The sequence below is a fragment of the Chiloscyllium punctatum genome, chromosome 37, assembly GCF_047496795.1.
Source record: "Chiloscyllium punctatum isolate Juve2018m chromosome 37, sChiPun1.3, whole genome shotgun sequence".
NCBI lineage: Eukaryota > Metazoa > Chordata > Chondrichthyes > Orectolobiformes > Hemiscylliidae > Chiloscyllium > Chiloscyllium punctatum.
The window spans coordinates 61,672,752-61,695,198 of NC_092775.1; the positions used below are offsets into that span (position 1 = coordinate 61,672,752).

The following is a 22,447-nucleotide window of genomic DNA, read 5'->3' on the forward strand; positions in this document are numbered from 1 at the left end:
CCCCATCCCCAGACCAACCTCTAACACCTCTCACTTGAATTCGCAGTACTAAATGGAGGTGCCAGCGATCTATAAAATAAATCTAAAAAAAAAGTAGACAATGTCTGGGGAGCAGAAAGAACAGGATACACTATTAAGAATGCTTATTGCCCAAAATAATGGACCAGAAAATGAATGTAGAGATTAAAGAATGGGAGAACTGAAGCAATGAGATATGAATAAATTGAAATTGTATAACCTTAATGTCTCAGTAATAAATCTACATTTGAATCCAGTTATTGCTCTCATATTACAGTTTGTTTTAAGCTCACAATAAATGAGCTAAAAACAAATTAAAATTAAATTGGCTAAATTACATACAAATGGATGATAAGTATTTCTTAAATACTTGTTCTTATAATATTCTATTATGTCGAATATGGTATAGGTCAATGTTGCAATTTGTTAGAGGTCTGAAATGGAACATTCTAGAACAGGATGTTCAGTGTGTTAAGGTGGCTGAGCTCCTTACACGTCTGATAGTGTCCCTAAAACAGTGGAAAAGACTTCGGGTGAAAACTGTTGGCTGCCCCGACTTGACAAAATAGAGTCATAGAGAGTATTTGAGTTATAGGGAGAAGCTGGAGCATAGGAGGTTGAGAGGTGACCTTTTCGAGGTTTACAAACTTATGAGAGGTATAGATGTCCTTTTCCCCAAGGTGGGCAATTTCAAGAGTAAGGGATATATTTTAAAAGTGAGTGGAGAAAGATTTTAAAAAGTGTTGAGAGGCAATTGTTTTACACAGAGAGTGCTTCAGGTGTGGAATCAACTTCCTGAGGATGTGGTGGATGCTGGCACAATTACAATGTTTAAAAGACATTTAAATAAGTACCGGAATAGGAAATGTTTGGAGGGATATGGACCAAGTGCAGGCAGGTGGGACTGCTGGCACCTCCATTTAGTACTGCAAATTCAAGTGAGAGGTGTCAGAGGTTGGTATGGGGATGAGGGAGCTGGAGTGGGGTAGGGGTGTGTGGTGGGGAGGGGTTGCAGGGATCAGTTTAATAGTTACCCAGTAGGATTATGGTCAGCATAGACAGGTTGGACCAAAGGATCTGCTTCCGTGCTGTTTGACTCTATGACTCTAACTAATGCTAGTTACTTGGGGACAGATGCAGTCTTCTTGCAAGATGAAGAGTTGGGAATAAAGAAGCCAGTGTGGTACTTTTCTAAGAATTCCAAACCATGTCAAAGGAAGTATTCCATAGTGAAAATGAAGGCACAGAAAAACAGAGTTATGCAGCATGGAAATAGACCCTTCAGTCCAACTCGTCCATGCTAACCAGAGATCCTAAATTAATCTAGTTCCATTTGTAAGCATTTGGCCCATACCCCTCTAAGCCCTCCTATTCACATATCCATCTAGATGCCTCTTAAATGCTGGACTTATACCAGCCCCACCACTTCCTCTGGCAATGCATTCCGTACATGCACCCCCACCCTTTACATGAAAAAGTTGCCCCATAGGTTCCTTTTAAATCTTTCCCCTCTCCCCTTAAACCTATGCCCTCTATTTTTGGACTCCTCTAATTTGGGAAAAATGCCTTAGCTCTGCTCCTCATGATTTTATCAACTTATAGAAAGTCACCCCTCAGCTTCCAATGCTCCAGGAAAAACATCCTCACCTTATTCAGCATCTCCCTATAGCTCAAACCTTCCATCCCTGGCAACATACTAGAAAATCTTTTCTGAATTCTTTCAAGTTTGACAACATCTTTCCTATAACAGGGACCCCAGAATTGAATGCAGTATTCCAAAAGTGGTCTAACCAATATCCAACTCTTGGCCCATATCCCTCCAAATCTTTCCAGTTCATGAGCTTAGCCAAATGTCTTTTAAATGTTGTGACTATACCTGCATGCATCAGTTCCACATATGAGCTACATTCTGTGTAAAACAAAAATTTGCCCCTCATGTCCTTTTTAAATCTTTCTCCCCTCTCCTTAAAAATATGCCCCTGTGTTTTGAACTCCCTCACCCTAGGAGAAAGGTTAGATTGCCTACTGTGTGGAAACAGGCCATTTGGCCCAACAACTCCACACTGACCCTCCAAAAAGTAATCCACCTAAACCCATTTCATCCTGACTAATGTGCCTAACACTATGGGCAATTTTGCATGGCTAATTCACTTGACCCACACACCTTTGGACTGTGGGAGGAAACCAGAGCACCCAGAGGAAACCCACGCAGACACAGGGAGCGTGTGCAAACGCCACTCAGACAGTCACCCAAGGCTGGAATGAAATCCAGGTCCCTGGTGCTGTGAGGCAGCAACAATAACCACTGAACCACAGTGTCACCCCTTGCTATTCATTTTATCTATGCCCTTCATGATTTTATAAACCTCTGTAAGATCACCATTCAACATCGTATGCTCCAGTGAAAAACGTCCCAATCTACCTTTATAACTCAAACCCTCCATTCCTAGCAAAAACTTTGTAAATCCTTTCCGAACCCTTTCCAATTTAGTAATACCCCTCCCATATCAGGATAACCAGAATTGTATACATTCCTTACACTTTCTTTGAACGTGAGTCTTGGGATCAGAGACAGCAGAATCTAGACAAAGATTAACATTATCAAGTCAATAGTTCAATTTCCTGCATTTTCACATGCTTAAGATTCTCCAAAGATTCAATGAGCATCACTTGGTGTTGTACTGTGACATTCAGACCCTGGTCTAATCTGCATGGAGAGTGATGCTACAATGGTCCTGGACGGTCTGAACTAATACAATGATAATTGGCCAAAGCTCTCATTCCTCCTGCGATCCCTGCTTGCAGCTGTTTACTTACAGCTTCTGGTGTAAGGACAGGGTTGGATTTAACAGCACCCCATCATTATAAATCAACCAAGAGTGAGAAACTGGAATCATGTTCTCTCCAGGGGGTCGCAGGTTTCCTTGCCTAAAGGAAAATTTGTGAACAACTAAATGTTTAACAGCAGACAGAGGAGCATTTGATTTGACTATTGATTGTTACGTGTAGCTTGTTACAAAACATTTTCTGGGATTATTATTGGCTCTTCACCATTTCAAGGTCTAAATCAGACATAGTTGCCAAGAACATTAAAATGAACTGACTATAATCCACTAGCTTTTGTTGAAAATTTTGATCTCAAAATGCAAAATTGTTCAGATGGAACTTATTGATTCAACGATTCAGTGTAAAAATTATGCACATTCCTGGAAGAGATAATGTAATAGCAGATACATTGAATATGATACAAGTTGAGAATTTGAGAGAAAAATGAAAAGAAATGTTCAAATACTGTAGAGGAAATGAATGGAGATGAATAGCTAATGGTTTTGTGTATTTTTTAATTTCTCGTGGGACGTGGGTGTTGCTGGCTGGGCCAGTATTTATTGCTTGCCCCGGTTGCCTTTGTAAAGTAGGAAATGAGCTGCCTTCTAAGTAGCTGCAGTTGGTCTGCTGTAGGTTGATCCACAATGCCCTTAGGGAGGGAATTCCAGGATTTTGACCCAGTGACATGGAACGAATGGTGATATATTTCCAATCAGGGTGGTAAATGACTTGGAGGCCAAGTTAAAGGTGGTGGTGTTCCCATGTATCTACTGCTCTCGTTTGTCTAGGTGATAGTGGCCGTGTGTTTAGAATGTGCTATCTAAAGATATTTGGTGAATACCTGCAGTGCACCTTGTAGATAGTACTCTGCTGCTACTGAGCATCAGCAGTGGAGGGAGCAGATGCTTGTAGATGTGGTGCCAATCAAGCCAGTTGCTCAGGCCTGGAAAGTGTCAAGCTTCTTGAGTGTTGTTGGAACTACATCCATCCGGGCAAGTGGGAAGTACATCATCTTGACTTGTGTCTTCTGCAAACCCATTCTCAAAGTTGAAAGACTTTACAGTCTAGGTTTGTTCAATGTATCATTGTATCACTGTAATCTTTTGCTATAAATTCTGTGTCTTATGATCCTGCTTTACAACCACCTGATGAAGAATCAGTGCTTCGAAAGCTAGTGCTTCCAAGTAAACATGCTGGCCTATAACAGGTTGGACTATAACAGGGGTGGCATGGTGGCTCAGTGGTTAGCACTGTTGCCTCACAGCACCAGGGACCCGGGTTCGATCTCTGCCTCGGGCAACTGTCTGTGTGGAGTTTGCACATTCTCCCTGTGAATGCGTGGGTTTGCTCCAGTTTCCTCCCACAGTCCAAAGATATGCAGGTCAGGTGGATTGGTCATGCTAAATTGCGTATAGTGTTAGGTGCATTAGTCAGAGGGAAATAGGTCTGGGTGGGTTACTCTTCAGAGGGTCAGTGTGGACCTGTTGGGCCAAAGGGCCTGTTTCCACTCTGTAGGGAATCTAATCTAATCATAACCTGATTTTTAATTTTATGCCTTGTTGGTGGTGGACTGGTATGGGAAGTCAGAAGGCGAGCAACTCACTACAGATTTCCTAGCCTCTGATCTTGTAGCCATTGTGTTTATCCGGCTAGTCCAGTTCAGTTTATGGCCAATGATAACCTACATGATTTTTACAGTGGGGAATTCATTGAAGGTAACACCATTGAACGTTAAGATGTGATAGTTCGATTGTGTTTTACTGGAAATGGTCATAGACTGGCCTTTCTGTGACGTGAATGTTATTTTCCACTTGTCAGCCTGTAGCCTGGATATTGTCTAAATCTAGCTGCATTTGGACATGGCCTGCTTCAATATCTGAGGAGTTGTGAATGGTACTGAACATTGGGCAAACATCAGTGAATATCCCCACTTCTGACGTTATGATGGAGGGAAGGTCACTGATGAAGTAGCTGAAGACAGTTAGGCTGAAGACACTACCCGGAGGAACCCTTGCAGAGATGTCCTGCAGCTGAGGTGACTGACTTTCAACAACCATGACCATCTTCCTATGTGTCAGGCATGCTTCCAACCAGTGGAGAGCTTTCTCCCAATTCCCATCGAGTCCAGTTTTGCTCGGGCTCCTTGATGCCACACTTGGTCAAATGTAGCCTTGATATCAGCCTTTGTTTATCTCTGGAATTTAGCTGTTTTGTCCATATTTGAACAAAATGAGATCATAGCTGTGTTGCCCTGGCAGAACCCAAACAAAGCATCACTGAGCAGTTAATCACTGAGCAGGTACTGCATAATAGCACTGCTAATGACCGTTTCTTTCACTTTACTGATGATCGAGTGTAGACTGATGGGGCGGTAATTGATCAGGTTGGATTTGTCTTGCTTTTGTGTCCAGCTCATTTTCCACATTGTCGGGTGGATACCAGAGTTATAGTAGAACTGGAACATTATGGCTAAGGGTGCAGCACCAGAGTTGATGGTAGTGATAGAATTGGAGGTATAACAGATTATGAGGTCATAGATTGTGTTGGAGTGCAATTCTGCTGCAGCTAATGGATGCCCAGTTTTGAGTTGCTCAATCTGTTTGTAGTCTGTCCCATTTAGCACAGTGATAGTACCACACAACATAATGGAGAGTATTCTCAATCTGAAGGTGGGACTTTATCGCCACAAGGACTGTGCAGTGGATACTCTTTCCGATACTGTCATGGACAGAGGCATCTGTAGCAGGTAAATTGCTAAGGATGTTATCAAGTACGTCTTTCTGTCTTGATGGTTCCTTTACAATAGACAATAGACAATAGCTGCAGGAGTAGGCTATTCGGCCCATTCATTCTGCACCACCTTTCATTACGATCATGGCTGATCATCTACAATCAATATTCTGTTCCTGCCTTATCCCGATAACCCTTGATTCCACTATCTTTAAGAACACTATCCATCTCTTTTTTGAAAGTATCCAGAGACTTGGCCTCCACTGCCTTCTGGGGCAGAGCATTCCATATATCCACCACTCTGGGTGAAGAAGATTCTCCTCAACTCTATTCTAAATGGCCTACCCCTTATTTTTAAATTATGTCCTCTGGTTCAGGACTCACCCATCAGCAGAAACATGCTTCCTGCCTCCAGAACGTCCAATCCTTTCATAATCTTATACGTCTCAATCAGATTGCCTCTCATCCTTTGAAAGGTAAGTGTATACAAGTCCAGTTGCTCCAATCTTTCTACATATGATAGACCTGCCATTCCAGGAATTGATCTCGTGAAACTACGCTGCAGTCCCTGAATAGCCAGAATGTCCTTCCACAAATTTGGAGACCAAAACTGCACACAATACGCCAGGTGCGGTCTCACCAGGGCCCTGTACAGCTGCAGAAGGACCTCTTTGCTCCTTTCCTCTTGTTATGAAGGCCAGCATACCATTAGCTTTCTTCACTGCCTGCTGTACCTGCACGCTTGCTTTCATTGACTGATGCACAAGAACATCTAGATCTCGTTATACTTCCCCTTTACCTAACTTGACTCCATTTAGATAGTAATCTGCCTTCCTGTTCTTGCCACAAAAGTGGATACCCATGCATTTATCCACATTAAACAGTATCTGCCAGGTATCTGTCCACTCACCTAGCCTGTCCAAGTTACCCTGAATTCTCATAACATCGTCCTCATATTTCACCCTGCCACCCAGTTTTGTGTCACCAGCAAATTTGCTAATATTACTTTTAATACCTTCATCTATATCATTAATGTATATTGGAAACAGCTGTGGTCCCAGCACTGAACCTTGTGGTATCCCATCTGCGGCAAACCCAGTCCAGCAGTTATTTTCTTTGAGGCCCGACCAGCTCGATCAGTAGTGACACTGCTGTGGTCAAGCCACCACAGGCCCAAGATTGGACATCCTAAATTATTCATGTCCAGAGAAATCAAGCCAAACAGAAAATTGACCAAACTAAATTAAACAGCATCGAATAGTGATAACCTATAGAGAACAGCAAAGGTCAAAGATGTCACACAGGTTTGGGCCAAAGGCCACAGAACATTTGGGAAGGTCTAGGTGAGGGGAATAAAATCATAAACTTGGAAGTCACCCCCTCAGTGAAGACCCATGGAAGGAGACCGTCCAGCAACTCAAGGAGATCCAGAAGAAGATCCACCCTGACCTACAACACCCACCTTTGCGGAAGAAAGCCAGCTCTACACCAGGGAGGGATGAGATTCCAATGTCCTGGCTCAAACACATGGATCATTATGGGTAATATCCTTTCTTATATGGATAGGGCTTTGTAGAGAGTAAATATTGTGGGAGGGACTAAATAGGTGTAGTCAACAAAATGGAAAGCATCCAACTTCATTGGTCACAGTTCATAGGAGTCTTTGGTAACCTGGATCAGACGGCACTGACTCCGCAAAACAGGGCAAATTGGACCCAAACATATTTCCCAAATGTCGCTGAGGCAGTGAGGAAAGTATGTGAAGAAGTTGTTCTAACAGACCACAACCATACAGAACAAAAATATGTGATAATTTTGGCACTTGCTCCAGATATTAGTAAGGTGGACTTTGCAGGATTGATGGGGATTTTTTGGCCATTGTCATTTCTGGCACCTAGGTCAATACCCAGTGAACCACCCAGTTTTGATCTTTTTTTCCCTGATACAGGTAAACAACTTGCTAGGCCATTTCAGAGGGCACTTAAGAGTCAACCACTTTGCTGTGGGTCTGCAGTCAGACCACATAAGAAGAACAGTTTCCTTTTTCCAGATTTTTAAACATTCAGTTCAGATTTTGTCATCTCCTACGGTGAGATTTGAACTCAGAACATTACCTTGGTCTCTGAATTAATAGTCTACTGATAATATCACGAGGCCATCACCTCCATATTGTCTATGTGCCATATAACTTGTATTAAAACAAGTTTATAATGGTTTTTCATTTATTTACAGGATTGAGTTATATAAAAGATGCCCTTTTTTTGGACAGCAAATTGAAAATGAGAAAAATGGTTGCTACTAACAAGGGGAAAAAGATACAATGAATTATCTACTCCTTGGAAAAGTAGATGGAGCTAAATGCTGGCTAGGAAACACTGTTATGTTTTGGAGATGTTGTAGGCCTGGAGATGTCCAAGCATATTGGCACCATTCCTTGCAGGTTCTGGAGAGCTCAGCGTAGGATCAAGTTTCTAATTGGTCAGTTTAATCATGGCAGGAGAAGGACACAGATAGAGAAGCAAGGGGACTTCCAAAATTCATCTTTTTCTCTTCCTTTCTATGTAAAGTTGCTTTCTTTAATGTTCTGAAAATCTCTTTCTGTATACAGAAAAAGCATGTTTTGAAATGCTGAAAGAAATAACCCTAATATTCAAAGTCAACAAAAATGACCCTGTTTTGGAGTAGTAGTCTGGCTGTCAGTTCGGAAATGCTCTTGATGTATGGTAGTGTGGCTAGTCATTTAGGTTGTGGCATGTCCTCACTCCATTGTCTTTCCCTTAGGCATCTGTTGATGAAATTGCAAGGGTATCCGTTTTTGGCGAATACATTGTGTAGGTGTTTTTCTTCCTCTTTTTGCAGTTCTGGTGTACTGCAGTGTGTTGTGGCCCTTTTGAACAGTGTCTTGATGCAACTTCTTTTGTGTGTGTTGTGGTGGTTGCTTTCATAGTTCAGGACTTGGTCTGTGTGTGTGGCTTTCCTGTATACCTTTGTGGTGAATTCTCCGTTACAGAGAACACCTATAGAGAACTCTCAGACAACAACTCACCAGAATGAAGGACCCGATTTCCAGCATGAGCAAAACCAATGTAGTGTACAAAATCCCATGCAAGGACTGCACAAAACACTACATAGGACAAACAGGAAGACAGGTAACGATCCACATTCATGAACACCAACTAGCCACGAAACGACACGACCAGCTATCCTTAGTAGCCACACACACAGATGACAAGCAACATGAATTTGACTGGGACAACACTACTATTATAGGGCAAGCCAAACAGAGAACAGACAGGGGAATTCCTAGAGGCATGGCACTCATCCACAGACTCAATCAACAAGCACATCGAACTGGAGCCAATATAACAGCCACTGCAGTGGACAGCTGGAACTGACAACCGGAAGCGGCAGATTCAAACCACTACAAATGCCGGAGGAAAGATCACAGAAGCGCTTCACAGGAGGCCCCCAAGCACTGAGGATGTCACCCAGACAGGGGACGAAATGTCTGCAACACAAATTCCCAGCTCGGCGACCAGAACCACAACAACGAGCACCTGAGCTACAAATCTTCTCATAGACTTTGGGTAATAGGACTATATTTAAGAGGGAAATAAAGAGGGCTAAAAGCGGACACAAGATTTCTTTGACAAATAGGAATAGGAGAATCCAAAGAGATTCTAGAAGTACATTAAGGGCAAAGGAGTAACTAGGGAGAGAATAGGGCCCCTTAAAAATCAATATGGCTGTCCATGTGTGGAACCACAAGATATATGTGAGATACCAATAAGTATTTTGTACCACTATTTGCATTGCAGAGAACATGGAAGATCAGGAACTTGGGGAAATAAATAGTATGAAAAATGTGTTGCTGGAAAAGCGCGGCAGGTCAGGCAGCATCCAAGGAGCAGGAGAATCGACATTTTGGGCATAAGCCTTTCTTCAGGATGCTCCTTGCTTTGCTCCTTGGATGCTGCCTGACCTGCTGCGCTTTTCCAGCACTACATTTTTCAGCTCTGATCTCCAGCATCTGCGGTCCTCACTTTCTCCTTAAATAAATAGTAATGTCTTGAAAACAGTCAATGCTACAGAAAATGAGGTGCTGGAGGTCTTGTCATGCACAAAGGTAGATAAATCTTGGAACGTGATCAGGTGTTTCCTTGAACTTTGTGGGAAGCAAGTGAAGAGATTGCTGTGCCCCTTGCTGAGATATTTGTATCATTGACAGCCACGGGTTAGGTGCTGGAAGACTGGAGGTTGGCTAATAAGATGCCATTATTTAAGAAAGGCTGTAAGGAAAAGGCAGGGAACTATAGACTGGTGAGCCTTATGTCAATGATTGGTAGGTTGTTGGAGGGGTTTCTGAGGGACAAGATTTACATGTATTTGAGACAGAAAGGACTTATTTAGGATAGTCAACATGGTTTTGTATGTGGGAAATTGTCTATATGGACTTCAACAAAGAAAGATTCCGCATAGTAAAATGATTAATAAGGTTAGATCACATGGAATCCAGGGGGTGCCCCCACAGTGGATACAAAATTGGCTTGAAGGTAGGAGACAAAAGATGATGGTAGAGGATTGCTTTTTGGGCCGAAGACCTATGACCAGCAGTGTGCCCAAAGAATCAATACTGAGTTCACTGCTTCTCATGATTTATATCAATGATTTGAATGTGAATATAGGAGGTATGATTAGTAAGTTTGCAGATGACACCAAAATATGTGTTGAAGTGGATAGTGGAGAAGATTATCTCAGATACAACGGGACCTTGATCAGATGGGCCAATGGGCCGAGGAGTAGCAGACGGAGTTTTAATCATAGAATCCTTACAGTGTGGAAACTGGTCATTTCACTCGACAAGTCCATACCGATCCTCTGAAGAGTAGCCACCCAGACCCAATTCCCTACCCTCTTACTCTACATTTACCCCTAACTAATGCACATAACCTGCACATCCCTGAACACTATGGGGAATTTAGCATGGCCAATTCACCTAAGCTGCACATCTTTGGACCGTGGGAGGAAACCGGAGCACCCATGGGAAACCCGTGCCAACACGGGGAGAATGTGTAAACTCCACACAGACAGTCACCCAAGTTTGGAATCAAAGCCGGGTCCCTGGCACTGTGAGGCAGCAGTGCGAACCACTGAGCCACCATGGTGCAATTTACTTAGATAAATGTGAGGTGTTGCATTTTGGTAAGGCAAACCAGGGCAGGACTTATACAAGTCAATGTAGGGCTCTGGGGAGTGTTGCCAAACAAAGAGACCCAGGGGTGCAGATACATACTTCCTTGAAAGTGGCATCAGAGGTAAACAGGAAAATGAAGAAAGCATTTGATATGTTTGCTTTCATTGATCATAACATCGAGCATAGGATTTGGGGCATCAAGTTTTGGCTGTACAGGACATTGGTGAGGCCATTTTTAGGATACAGCCTTCAATTCTGATCTGCCTACGATAGGAAAGATATTGTTAAACTTGAAAGGGTGCAGAAAAGATTTACAAAAATATTGCCAGGAGTACAGGCTTGGAGATACAGGGTGAGGTTGAATAGGTTGGGGCTTTTCTACGAAGGGGGGCCAAAGACTGAGGAGTGACTTTATGGAAGTTAATAAAATCATGAAGGGCATGGATAGTGTAAATAGACAAGGTCTTTTTTCTTGGTTGGGAGTGTCCAGAACTTGAGGGCCCAAGTTTAAAGTGAGAGGGGAAAGATATGAAAAGGACCTCAAGGATGACTGCAGGGTGTTTTGTATATGGAATGAGCTGCTAGAAGAAGCAATGTAGGCAGGTTTCTTACAATTACAACATCTAAAAGGCATCTGGATGGGTGAATGAAGAAGGGCTCATGCCTGAAACGTCGATTCTCCTGTTCCTTGGTTACTACCTGACCTGCTGCGCTTTTCCAGCAACACATTTTCAGCTCTGATCTCCAGCATCTGCAGTCCTCACTTTCTCCTTAGGTGGATATGGGTCAAATGCTGGCAAATAGGACTAGGTCAGATTGGGATGTTTGGTCAGTGCGGACGAGTTGGACCGAAAGGTCTGTTTCTGCGCTGTATGACTCTCTTCTGTGACTCCAGGAATAGTAGGGTTTAATTTCCAGCACATTACTCCAGAGCGTCATGGCCACAGCTAAAACAGATGCGACTTTCCACAGATCCCCTCTTTTCCCTTACCCTCCCCAAGAGAGTGAAACATGTTTTCAGGTCTGGCCTCAGGAATGGTGAGAGGATGGGAAACTTCAGTCAGAGGTCATCTGACTGGTCAAGAACCCGACAGATTCAGAACCGAAGAAATTGCAAAATTTAATATTAGCTTGAAAGAAGTGGTGCAGGCTGAAGGCACTGTGGTTTTGAAACAGTGTGGTTTTCAAATCACAACACTCTCCAACTCCAGGCTGTAGAAGAAATCTATTATGATCAAAGTGTATCAGGCTCCAGGCTGTGTGCTACTGGGAGTTGTACGAACATTTCCAAAACTAATTTCCATTTTCAAAGCTCAGTATTCATCACAGCCAGGAAACTTTCACCATAATCACTAAGGGCTGAATCAATGTAAGATGTCCAAACATCCTTTGGTATCTTCTCTTGCCCCAAGCATTCTACATCATTGAGGTTCACTTTCAATTAGTTTTGATGAATGTGATGCTGCGTTAGCAACAACGCAATATTTGCTAAACTCCAGTTGCGAATGAAGCTGCAGCCTATTCACACAGTGAAACATTATGACCTAACTCAAGCCTCCCTCAATGTCGACAAGTTATTTATGTTCAGGTAAAGACCCTAGCAATGTCCTCCTCCCACATGTGGTTAACCACAACAGATAAATAATTCATAATGTTATCATAATGATGATACAGCAATCAGGACTCAATATGTTTCATTTCATGAAACTTTGCAGCATGTTTCACAGGAGCATTGCAAAACTCAATATGACCCTGAGTCACTGGGTGATCTATAGCTTTGTTGAAGATGTAGATTTTAAGCAACGTGAGATAAATATGTGAAAAAAAGTTTAGAAAAGGATATTTTGGTGCTCGAATCAGTTGAAGACTGTCACCAATTGTGGAATGATTGAAATCTGAGATGATCAAAAGGCCAGAATAAAAGGACTGCAGGTATTATTTAGGGTTGTCATGATAGAGGGGATCACAGAGATAATGGCTAGGCCCTACAGGAATGAGCATTTCAAAACTTGAGGCATTGTTCATCTGGGAGCTAATGTGTGTCAGCAAGTCCTGGTGTGATTCAGTGAACAGGACTTTGTGTGAGTAAAAATATGGATGTCATGATATGATATCAAAACTCCAAATAATTTATAGATATTTTTTCACTTAAAATTCCAAACTGTGTTGCTTTTAAAGGAAGGCTGCAATGGGAAAAATGCATATTTAAATTCATGACGGCTTGTAAAGTTCTGGTTGAAGCCCATGGAGCATCACACATCTACATTGTCAGGGAAGAAAAAGTGCTAGAAATCATAATGGGTCAGGCAGCAACTGTGGGCAGAGAGCAAGCTAGCATTGTTTTTGTTTTCAGTAATGTTATTGCTCCCAAAATGTCAGGGAAACCTCAAACAGAGAGATGCTGAACAAGAAGAGGTGTGTGAAGCCTGACCATCTCGCCCTCCTCTGCAGAAAAAAAAACCTCTTGCAATTTTACCATCCAGTATATATAGAAAAAGTTAAAAAGTCAGTTTCAACTCTACTGGAGTAGGCAAGTAGGATCTCTTGTGTGTACCCACCTGGGTTTCAGCATTAGCATGCAGCGAAAGTCACAGTCAAGGAACTATTTCCTGTTTCCTCGGTTTTGTAGGTGAAGGAAGACCTTTTCTCACTCTGAAGCTGGAAGCCAGTTCAGAAAGAATTCTGGAGAAAGGTACTTCAATCAAACTGCAAAACCTGGAATCTCAAAAAAAACTAATTCAACTACCAACCTTAAAGCCACTGGTATGATTCCTGCAACTATTCAATGATTCGCTCTTTCCAAACAATTCAAAGTCTAATTGGTATATCTGCTTTCTTTTCAGTTTTATCTTTATATATTTTCCTCTTATTTTTAATCTTTGTGCATGTGTATTGCATCACTAATTATTTTCAATTTAAGCAATTGATAAACTTTCTGTTTATGTTGATTCAAGGAAGCCTAGTTCAATTGACTCCAAGTTCATTTGGGTCAGAGAAATGTATCCACAGGGGATCTATCTTAAATTAATGTTGCTAAAGCCAGCTGAGGGAGAAGATGACTAAAGAAGGAGAGTTCATTCGTCCTCCTCCAGAAGCTTAACAAGTTGGGGTAATTCATTTGAAACAGTAACAAATTGGGGAACTTTGCCCAGGGACCTGTCGTAACAAAAGGCAGCTGAGTACTGGATGGCAGCAGCTTGACAGAGGGTGGGAAGATCAGCTGGAAATACATTGGAATAGTTGCGTAGGAGCTAACAAAAGGGTTACAGCAGCAGATGAGCTGAAGCAGGCTTACAGTTTGGTGTTATGTAACTCACTGACATATTCTCAGTGATATAGCCAGGACATCATATAGTCTTGATTCCTAACTATTGTAGTTTCTGAGTTCTATTGCTGAAAGGTCATGTTTGGAAAATCTAACACAACAAATGATCTCCTTCAGTGTGCTGCCTGATACGTGATATATCAAGTTGTGACTACATGCATCTTCTGGCTTTCTTAATCCTAGACATACTGTTTAATTTTGCCACCATCTTCTGTTCTTTCTGCTAACTAAAACAATTTTCTCTTGCGAGCTGCTGTATGTTAAATTCTCCATCCTTGTCTGTAATTATGATAATCTCACAGCAGAGCTTCAAGCTCCAATATCAAATTAAGTTTTGTTTATTGAGAAAGAAGCACTCCTGGCCTTTGTTTGAAAGGTCAATGATGTTGGTCTGAAATGATATTTTAAATGGAGATTTTCATTGATTCCCCTTGTCCCTGGTTGAAGAATTATCTGATGTGATATTGTACCTTAGATCAAACTCCGATCTATGTAGAGCTCACTGCACTTATGGTAACAAGAGAAGTGTTTCATTCTCTCCACCATCCTGAGCAATTAGTGGATCCAACTATCCTTTTGTAACATGGCTCAGGAGTCATTTTCTCACTCTGTGGGGAACCCGAGTGATTGGGTAAAATGTCAATTTTACACCTAACTCAGTAATCATCCTCTCTATTCAGAGGTGAGATTAAAGAGTTTGGACCCAGTCTTGTCATTTTTCAACTGGACTGGACAGAAAAAAATACTGAAAATAACTCCGTTTTACATGGGGAGGGGGTGCAATTTGTAATCAGTGTCACTGGACAAGCAATCCAGAACTTGCAATTAAAAATGGTGAAGAAAATGATTAGTTTCAGTGAATATTAATAGCTAATACTATTAATTTTGCAGCACGTGTTGAGATTATTCTGACTTGTGCAGTTCGACAATTTTACAAAAAGGTTCAAAGATGGCAGAAAAATCGGTAGGTATCTGCTTTTAAGTAAAATTCAGCAGCTTCATGTCAACTGGCACCAATCACTTGAAAAACAAAAGGAAGTCTTACAGGTTGACCTCACCTTTCCAACATAGAGTGGCTCTGTTCCAGTGTACTCCTCCACAATGAAGAACTGGTTCCACACCCAGCCACGTTTTACACGCCGATGGGTTACTAAGCTTGTTTTTGATTGTTCCATCTTCCATTTTCGATGTTGCAAACTCTTCTGGGTGGAGTTGGTTCCACAGTAACACAGAACACACAAAACCACTGACGTGAGCCACAGAGAAGCGTGATTGACCATTTTACCCAGTCGTGTGTCAACCAATAAGTGTTCAGGTAAGTCGATAGCTGCACACTGTGCCCATCAGAAAGTGGATCCTTAAAAGTCTCATTAATCGTTGGTGCAAATTGAAAATCAGACTCTGAATTTCTGAGTGATAGCTTTCACTTCTCAAGCTGCTTGTCCTTAGGCTTAACAGGGAACCTGAAAAAATAACAATAGACACCATAAGATGGAATAACTGAACTACAGTTCACTAATAATAATCAATCCATATCTATAATACAGTAACAACAAAAGTATTTAATTGGCAATGAAGCTAAGTAGTGTCCCAATGTTTTGACTGATGCTTATAAACTGTAAGACTTTTACGAGTTTAATTTCTTATTTATTCATGGGATGCGGCTATCAATTGGCTGGGCCAGTATTTATTGCCTGTCCCTTGTTACCGTTGAGAAGGTTGTGGTGAACTGCCTTCTCAAACCACTGCAGTTCCCATGTTATAGGTTGACCCACAATGCCATTAGGGAGGGAATTCCAGGATTTTCACCCAGCGATAGTGAATGAACAGTGATATATTTCCAAGTCAGGATAATGAGTGGCTTCGAGGGGAACTTGCAAGTAGTAGTGTTTCCATATATCTGCTGGCCTTGTCTTTTTGGGAGGAAGTGGTTGTGGGTTTGGAAGACACAGTATGAGGATCTTTGGTGAATTTCTATAGTGCATCTTGCACATAGTACACACTGCTGCTACTGAGCATCAGTGGTGGAGAGAATGGATGCTTGTGGATGTGGTGCCAATCAAGCGGGCTGCTTTGTCCTGAATGTTGTCAAACTTTTTCCAGTGTTGATGGGGTTGTACCTATCCAGGCAAGCGGGGAATTTTCCATCATACTACTGGCTCATGCCTTGTTGAGGGTGGACAGATTTGGGGGAGTCAGGAGGTGAGTTGTTTGTGTAGGCTTTCCTCGGCTCTGACCTGCTTTTGTGGCCACTGTGTTTAAATGGCTAGTCCAGTCCTGTTTCTTGTCAATGGCAACCTCTAGGATGTAGATGGAGGGAAATGGTGATGCCGTTGAACAACAAGGATCACTGGTTAGATTCTTGCTTATTGGATGTGGCCAATGATTGGGATGTGTATGGCATGAATGTTACTTGCCACTTGTCAGCCCAAGCCTGGATATTGTCCAGATCTTGCTGCATTTAAACATGGACTACTTCAGTAGCTGAGGGGTGATGAACAGTGCTGAACATTGTGTAATTGTTCGTGAACATCCCTATTTCTGACCTTCTGTTGGAGGAAAGGTCATTGATGATGCAGCTGAAGGTAGTAGCTGAACTCCCAGGACATTACCCTGATGAACTCCTGCAGAGATGAACTGGAGTAGAGATAAATGATTTCCAATAACCATGACTATCTTCCTATGTGACAAGTACCATTTTAGATAATGCTGATAAGAATTGAGCAATTTTAAAACATGGAATCATTCAACAAAGTCTGAAAAATGCATCCATTAAGATCAGTCCCAATTGGCATTCGTACTTGTTCCTAGCTCCCATCTTTCAAACAATTGTCGCTCAAAGCCACCTTCTTCTGTGACAAGCTGGGGGTATTTAGGAAAGTGGGAGGGTTGGGAATGGAGACCCATGTGCCATCCTGCTTCCATTCCTAAGAGGTCTCTGACAGGAAGCCCCAAGGCTGGTCTTTTCACCTCATTAATTGGCATGAACCCAGTGGTAGGGTGATGGGTGTAGGGAGGTATGCCACATCAGGCTTATGACTAGCAGATCCTGACACATTTGCTTGTTGTCTCTTGCAGTGCTGCTGGTGGAGCATCTTTTTCAAAGGGACTCTATATCTGATCGAGAGACTAGGCTTTGCAGGGCATGGGCTGAGACCCCTGAGTACCCCTCCCTGTCCTAACTGCTAATGGCCCTCCTACATGACCCCCACCTCACGACTCTCCTCTAACCATCAAACCATTCTGGCCTGAGGTCCAGGAACAATCCCAGGCTATGAGTGAGTGTGGTACCAACAGCAGCCATTGTCTCCCCACTGGAATTGCTAGTTAATACAATGTTTCTTGGCAGGTGAGACTACTGTGTCTATAATCTTTGCTCTCAAGAAAGGCCTGCCAATGACCTCTTAAGTGCCTTCATGAGATTCTGCTTTTTATTCAATGACAATGTATTCATTAACACACTTTTCCATTGTCTTTAGAGTGTAAAAAAATCTGCCTAACTTTCTTTTCAACTTGCTAGTTGCTAATTTTTGACTTTGGTATTTAACCCTTTTCCACAATGTCCAGTATGTTTGGTGCAAGTATTATTAATTCCTTTCATCATTTCAAAATGTTGAATTTCTCAGAAAGAAATTATAATGCCACGTTATGTAGACTCATGTTCTAAAATAGTTCATGGTCTTGGCAATTTCTGTTGTTGAATGCTCTTGCAACAGCAATATCCTGAACATTTTCATATCTCCATATCTTAAATGTAATGCTTACAGACCTGTTCAGTTTTACTCAATAGGATTCCAATTACTCATCCTCCCCCTTCTTGTCAAATATCACAAGTTACTCAGAGCTGTGTTCTGAGATTGCTTTAACTTGGCTGTCAACCTTGTTACATTTATATCATATGTATTGTAATTGGAAATTCATTACAGTATGATTTCACAACCTGAGGGTACTTAGCTGCTGTGAAACATGTTATAATGAGTGTCTGAGAGAAATATCCGGCAAAGTTCATGAACTGATGTTCCTAGAGGTCAGCTTTCGGCACCGTCCAGTTATCAGCTCCAGTCAGCAGACTCTTGAGGTTGCTTTCCCTTCCTAACTGCACTGTGCCTGTATCACACAGACTGTAACAATTTGATACTTGAAGCTACACAACTTACAATACTACCTACCTTTGAGGGGTAGGCACATTTTGTTCTATGGCTTTCGATCAAAATTACTAATGGGTACAGTGAATAGTGATGATAGAATCCAAACCATTATGGAGCATTCATAGTCATCCAGTCCACTGAATCCTTGCCCATTATCCCTACATTCTGGCTGGGACATTTTGGATGGTTGGATTTTCTGCTCTATTACCTGAAACAGTCAGTGGGGGACACATCCCTGCTGATATCAGCTGCTCCACGGCAATTTAATGTTTCAAGAATTTTGAGTGGGTCAGTGGTGGTATTTTCGTCCCTCATTCAGAAGGCAGTCCCGTTTCAATGCACCAGCAAGTCTTCAGTCACAGTAGTACGTCATGGTGCCATTCCCCCACTCCCCCCACCCACATCTGCAACCTCCCCCCCACCCACAACCCCCTACCTCCTGTCTTTTCCTCCCTCAGTAACTCCTTTAATATACCCCTTATAGGATTGTTCCCAAACAATGTTAATACAAATATTCGACAAAAAGGTTTTCAATTGTTATAAACTCTACAGAAACATATTCAAAATTCTTTTTGTTTTAAATCTTGCATGTGGGTTTGATGACAAGACTAGCATGTATTACCCACTCCTAATTATGATGGACAATGTGGTAGTGAACTGCCTCCTTGAACCTCTGCAATCATGTGGTATAGGTTCACCCAGTGTTGCTAGGGAGACAATTTTGATAGTGAAGGAAAGCCTTTAGTTCCAAGTCAGAAGGGACCATTATTGAAGGGGAACTTGTTTCCTTGTAGCTCCTGCCCTTGCTTTTTGAGGTGGTAGACATTGCCGATTTGGAGACTGCTGCCAAAGGATAAATTGGAAATAATACACACTACTGCCACTGTGAGGCAGAGGCAGAGAGAGTGAATGCTTAAGATGGTGGATGAGGTATTAATCAAATTCAAAAGAATTCAGAAGACATTTACCAGGGTGTTGCCAGGACAGGAGGGTTTAAGTTATGGACAGATGTTGGATAGGCTGGGATTCTTTTCACTGACATGTGCAAGGTTGAGGGGTGATCTTATAGAAGTTTATAAAATAATGAGGGATATAAATAAGATGAATAACCAAGATCTTTTCCTGGGGGTGGGGGATTTTAAATCTAGGGGGCATATTTTTATGATGAGAGGAGAAAGATTAAAAAAAGGGTAATTTTTCACACAGAGAGTGGTTTGTGTGTGAAATGAACTTCCAGTGGAAGTGGTGAATGTGGGTACAGCTACAACATGCGGAAGTCGTTTATTTATGTATATGAATAAGAAATGTTTGGAGGGATATGAGCCAAGCACTGACAGGTGGGACTAGTTTAGTTTGGGATTATGGTCAACATGGACTGGTTGGACCGAAGGGTCTGTTTCCGTGCTACATGACTCTTAAGTGGTTACTTTTTCTGAATGATGTGACGTACCTTGAGTGTTTTTGAAGTAGCGCTCATCCAGGCAATTGGAGACTATTCTATTGTATTTCTAACTTGTGTCTTGTGGAACGTGTACAGGCTTTGGAGATATGAAAGAAAAGTGAATCACTGCAGAACTCACAGCCTCTGACCTGCTCTTGCAGTCACTTTACTTTCGCTATGACATCAGATTGGATTCACCAGGGCTGCTTTTCTCAGAATGTCTGAGCAGATGGCAGAAATGAGCTGTACACATCAGTGAGGGGCTTAGATAGGATATACAGTAGAGACATCACTTATCAGCCTACAGAGAGTTAAAGTAATCAGTAGAACAATTAGAGGGAGATGAAGAAAATCTTTTTTACCCAGAAGGTGCTGGTTTTCTGCAATTTAATGTCCAGTTTGGTGTTTGAAGCAGAAAACATTCAACATGTTTAAAATGAGCCTGGACGTACATCTGGAACACTGTAATCTGCAAAGTGAAGGACTCTAAATGTGGGTAGGATTAGATTACTTTATTCAGCTGGCACAGATGTGATAGCTGAACATTCTCTGTGCCATAACTTTTTTTTTTCTGTATGGTTCTAATTGTGGAATCATCAGTGAACATCCCCTCTTTTGGCCTCTTGATGGAAGGCAAGTCATTAATGAAGCAGTTGAAGACGGTTGTGCCCAGGAAGCTATCCTGAGGAACTCCTGTTGTAATATACAAGGCCTGAAATGATTGGTCTCTAAGAGCCACAATCACCTTCACTTGTGCCAAGTATGACTCTCATCAGTGGGGAGTTTCCATTTGAGACTCCAGTTTTACCAAGGTTACTTGTTGCATTCAGTCAAATGTTGTCTTCATGATAAGCTCAGTCACACACATTTCACTCACCTCTGCATTTGAGGTCTATTTTCCATGTTTAGACTAAGACTGCAATGTGATCTAGAGCCGGGTGTCCCTGGCTGAAACTCAAACTGAGCATCATATTAAAGAGGTTACAAATGATTCATTTGATTTGATTTGTTATAATCACATGTACTGAGATGCAGACAAAATAGATTTCCACCCACCCTATGAGTAAAGGAAGAATTCCCAACATCACCATAGTTCTGATCATAAGATGCATGCTCAGTTTCACCTGATGTTCACTCAGCAAATAAACAGAATAAACCTGGAAACATCTCGTTCTCCAAGAGAAAGAAATGCAGCACCAGAGAGCTATTCTATCACCATCATGCTAACGGATAGCTGCCACTGATACATGAACATTCAGGAGAAAATGGAAGTATCTCAGCACTTTCATTTGGATGATTTAACACTGTTCTGGTTACTTCATATGCTTAAGCCAAATCAATTCTATTACAAAAGAACTGACCTTGTAATTACTGACACAAATTTTACAGTGCAGGTTTTAAAACTTTTTTTTTCACAGTTGGTTCATATTGTCTTGTCGATACTTCCTTTACAATAAGGGTTCTCTGAGGTCTCTTTAATTTTTGTGCTGTTTTCAATAATTTACAATACACTGACTGCTACATATAATTCCTGTGGCACATGAGTAAATTTCTTCACTGGTTTAAGAATATGGATCAGCAATGAATTTATTACAAGTTATTTGAAAGAGGAAAATGAGAGGTTGAGTGGCTATTTGAGGTAAAAGTGCTCTTGTACTAACTGAGAAACAGAAAGGCTGTTGTTGTACATCACCTTTCATGTACAAGACAGTCCAAAGTCCTTTAAAGCCACTGAAGTAGATGTGAAGTGTAGTCACTATGTGATATGCACAGTAATCAGGCAATATCTAGAGAAATTGAAATCAAAACAGAAAATGCTGGGCAGAGTCAACAGGTCTGGCAGCATCTGTAAAGGAAAATTAATGTTCCCTTTCTTCAATTCTGACGAACGGTCATCACCACACAAGGTCAACCATGTTAGTATAGAAACAGTGGGTGCAGAATTCATATGAGGAGATGCAAGCAAAACTGTCCACAAAGATAGCAGTCTTCCTTCTGGCAGTAAGCAGAAAAAAAATTTGAAAGTTCGTTGAGAAGCAATGCGTGAGCAAGCTTTGAGAGACCAAACCTTAAGTACGATATGAATGGCTCAGGAATGCAAAACAGTTGAATGATTGTGCTGACCATCAATTTTGCCATTACATTCCTTCCAAAACGTTTCCCTCAAAGCCCATCTCAAAAGTTTTTTTCTTTCTTTTTCTGACTGTTTCTGGCTAAGCCAGCATTTAATACCTATTGATAGTTCCCCGAGGGAAGGTGGTGATATGCTGCCGTTTTGAACTGCTGCAGTCCATTTGGTGGAGGAGTACCCATAATGCTGTTGAGAAGAAAGCGCCAAGACTTTGAGTGAGCAACACCAAAAGAATGGGGATATATTTTCAAGTCGGGATGGTGAATTGCTTGGAAGGAAACTTAAAGGTGGTGGTATTCCCATGTATCTGCTGTCCTTGTCCTTTTAGATGGTAGTAATTGTGGGTTTGAAAACTACTGTTGAGGAAGTCTTGGTGAATTTCTGAAGTGCATGTTGTAAATGGTACATCCAGCTGCTACTGAGCGTCAACGATGGAAGGAATGTGGATCAATTAAGCGGCTGCTTTGTCCTGGATTGTATCAAGCTTCTTGAACTGGAGCTGCACCCATATAGGCAAGTGTGGAGTTTTCCATCACACTCACAATATGTGCCTTGTAGTTGGTGGACATGCGTTGGGGAGTTAAGAGTTGAATGTTTCCTTAGTGCACCTTCTTGTTGCAGGTTTCCTCACCTC

The 22,447-nt window shown here is 41.8% G+C and overlaps 1 protein-coding gene across 1 annotated transcript in view; it reads right to left on the reverse strand.

Moving 5' to 3' along the window:
• Nucleotides 1–22,447, reverse strand: part of LOC140463157 (cadherin-22-like) — an 852,306-nt gene that overhangs the window by 696,544 nt on the left and 133,315 nt on the right. The window contains exon 2 of the mRNA XM_072556924.1: nucleotides 15,152–15,556. Within this exon, the coding sequence (XP_072413025.1) occupies nucleotides 15,152–15,373 (222 nt within the window). The 5' untranslated portion in view covers nucleotides 15,374–15,556. The remainder of the gene's footprint in view (nucleotides 1–15,151; nucleotides 15,557–22,447) is intronic.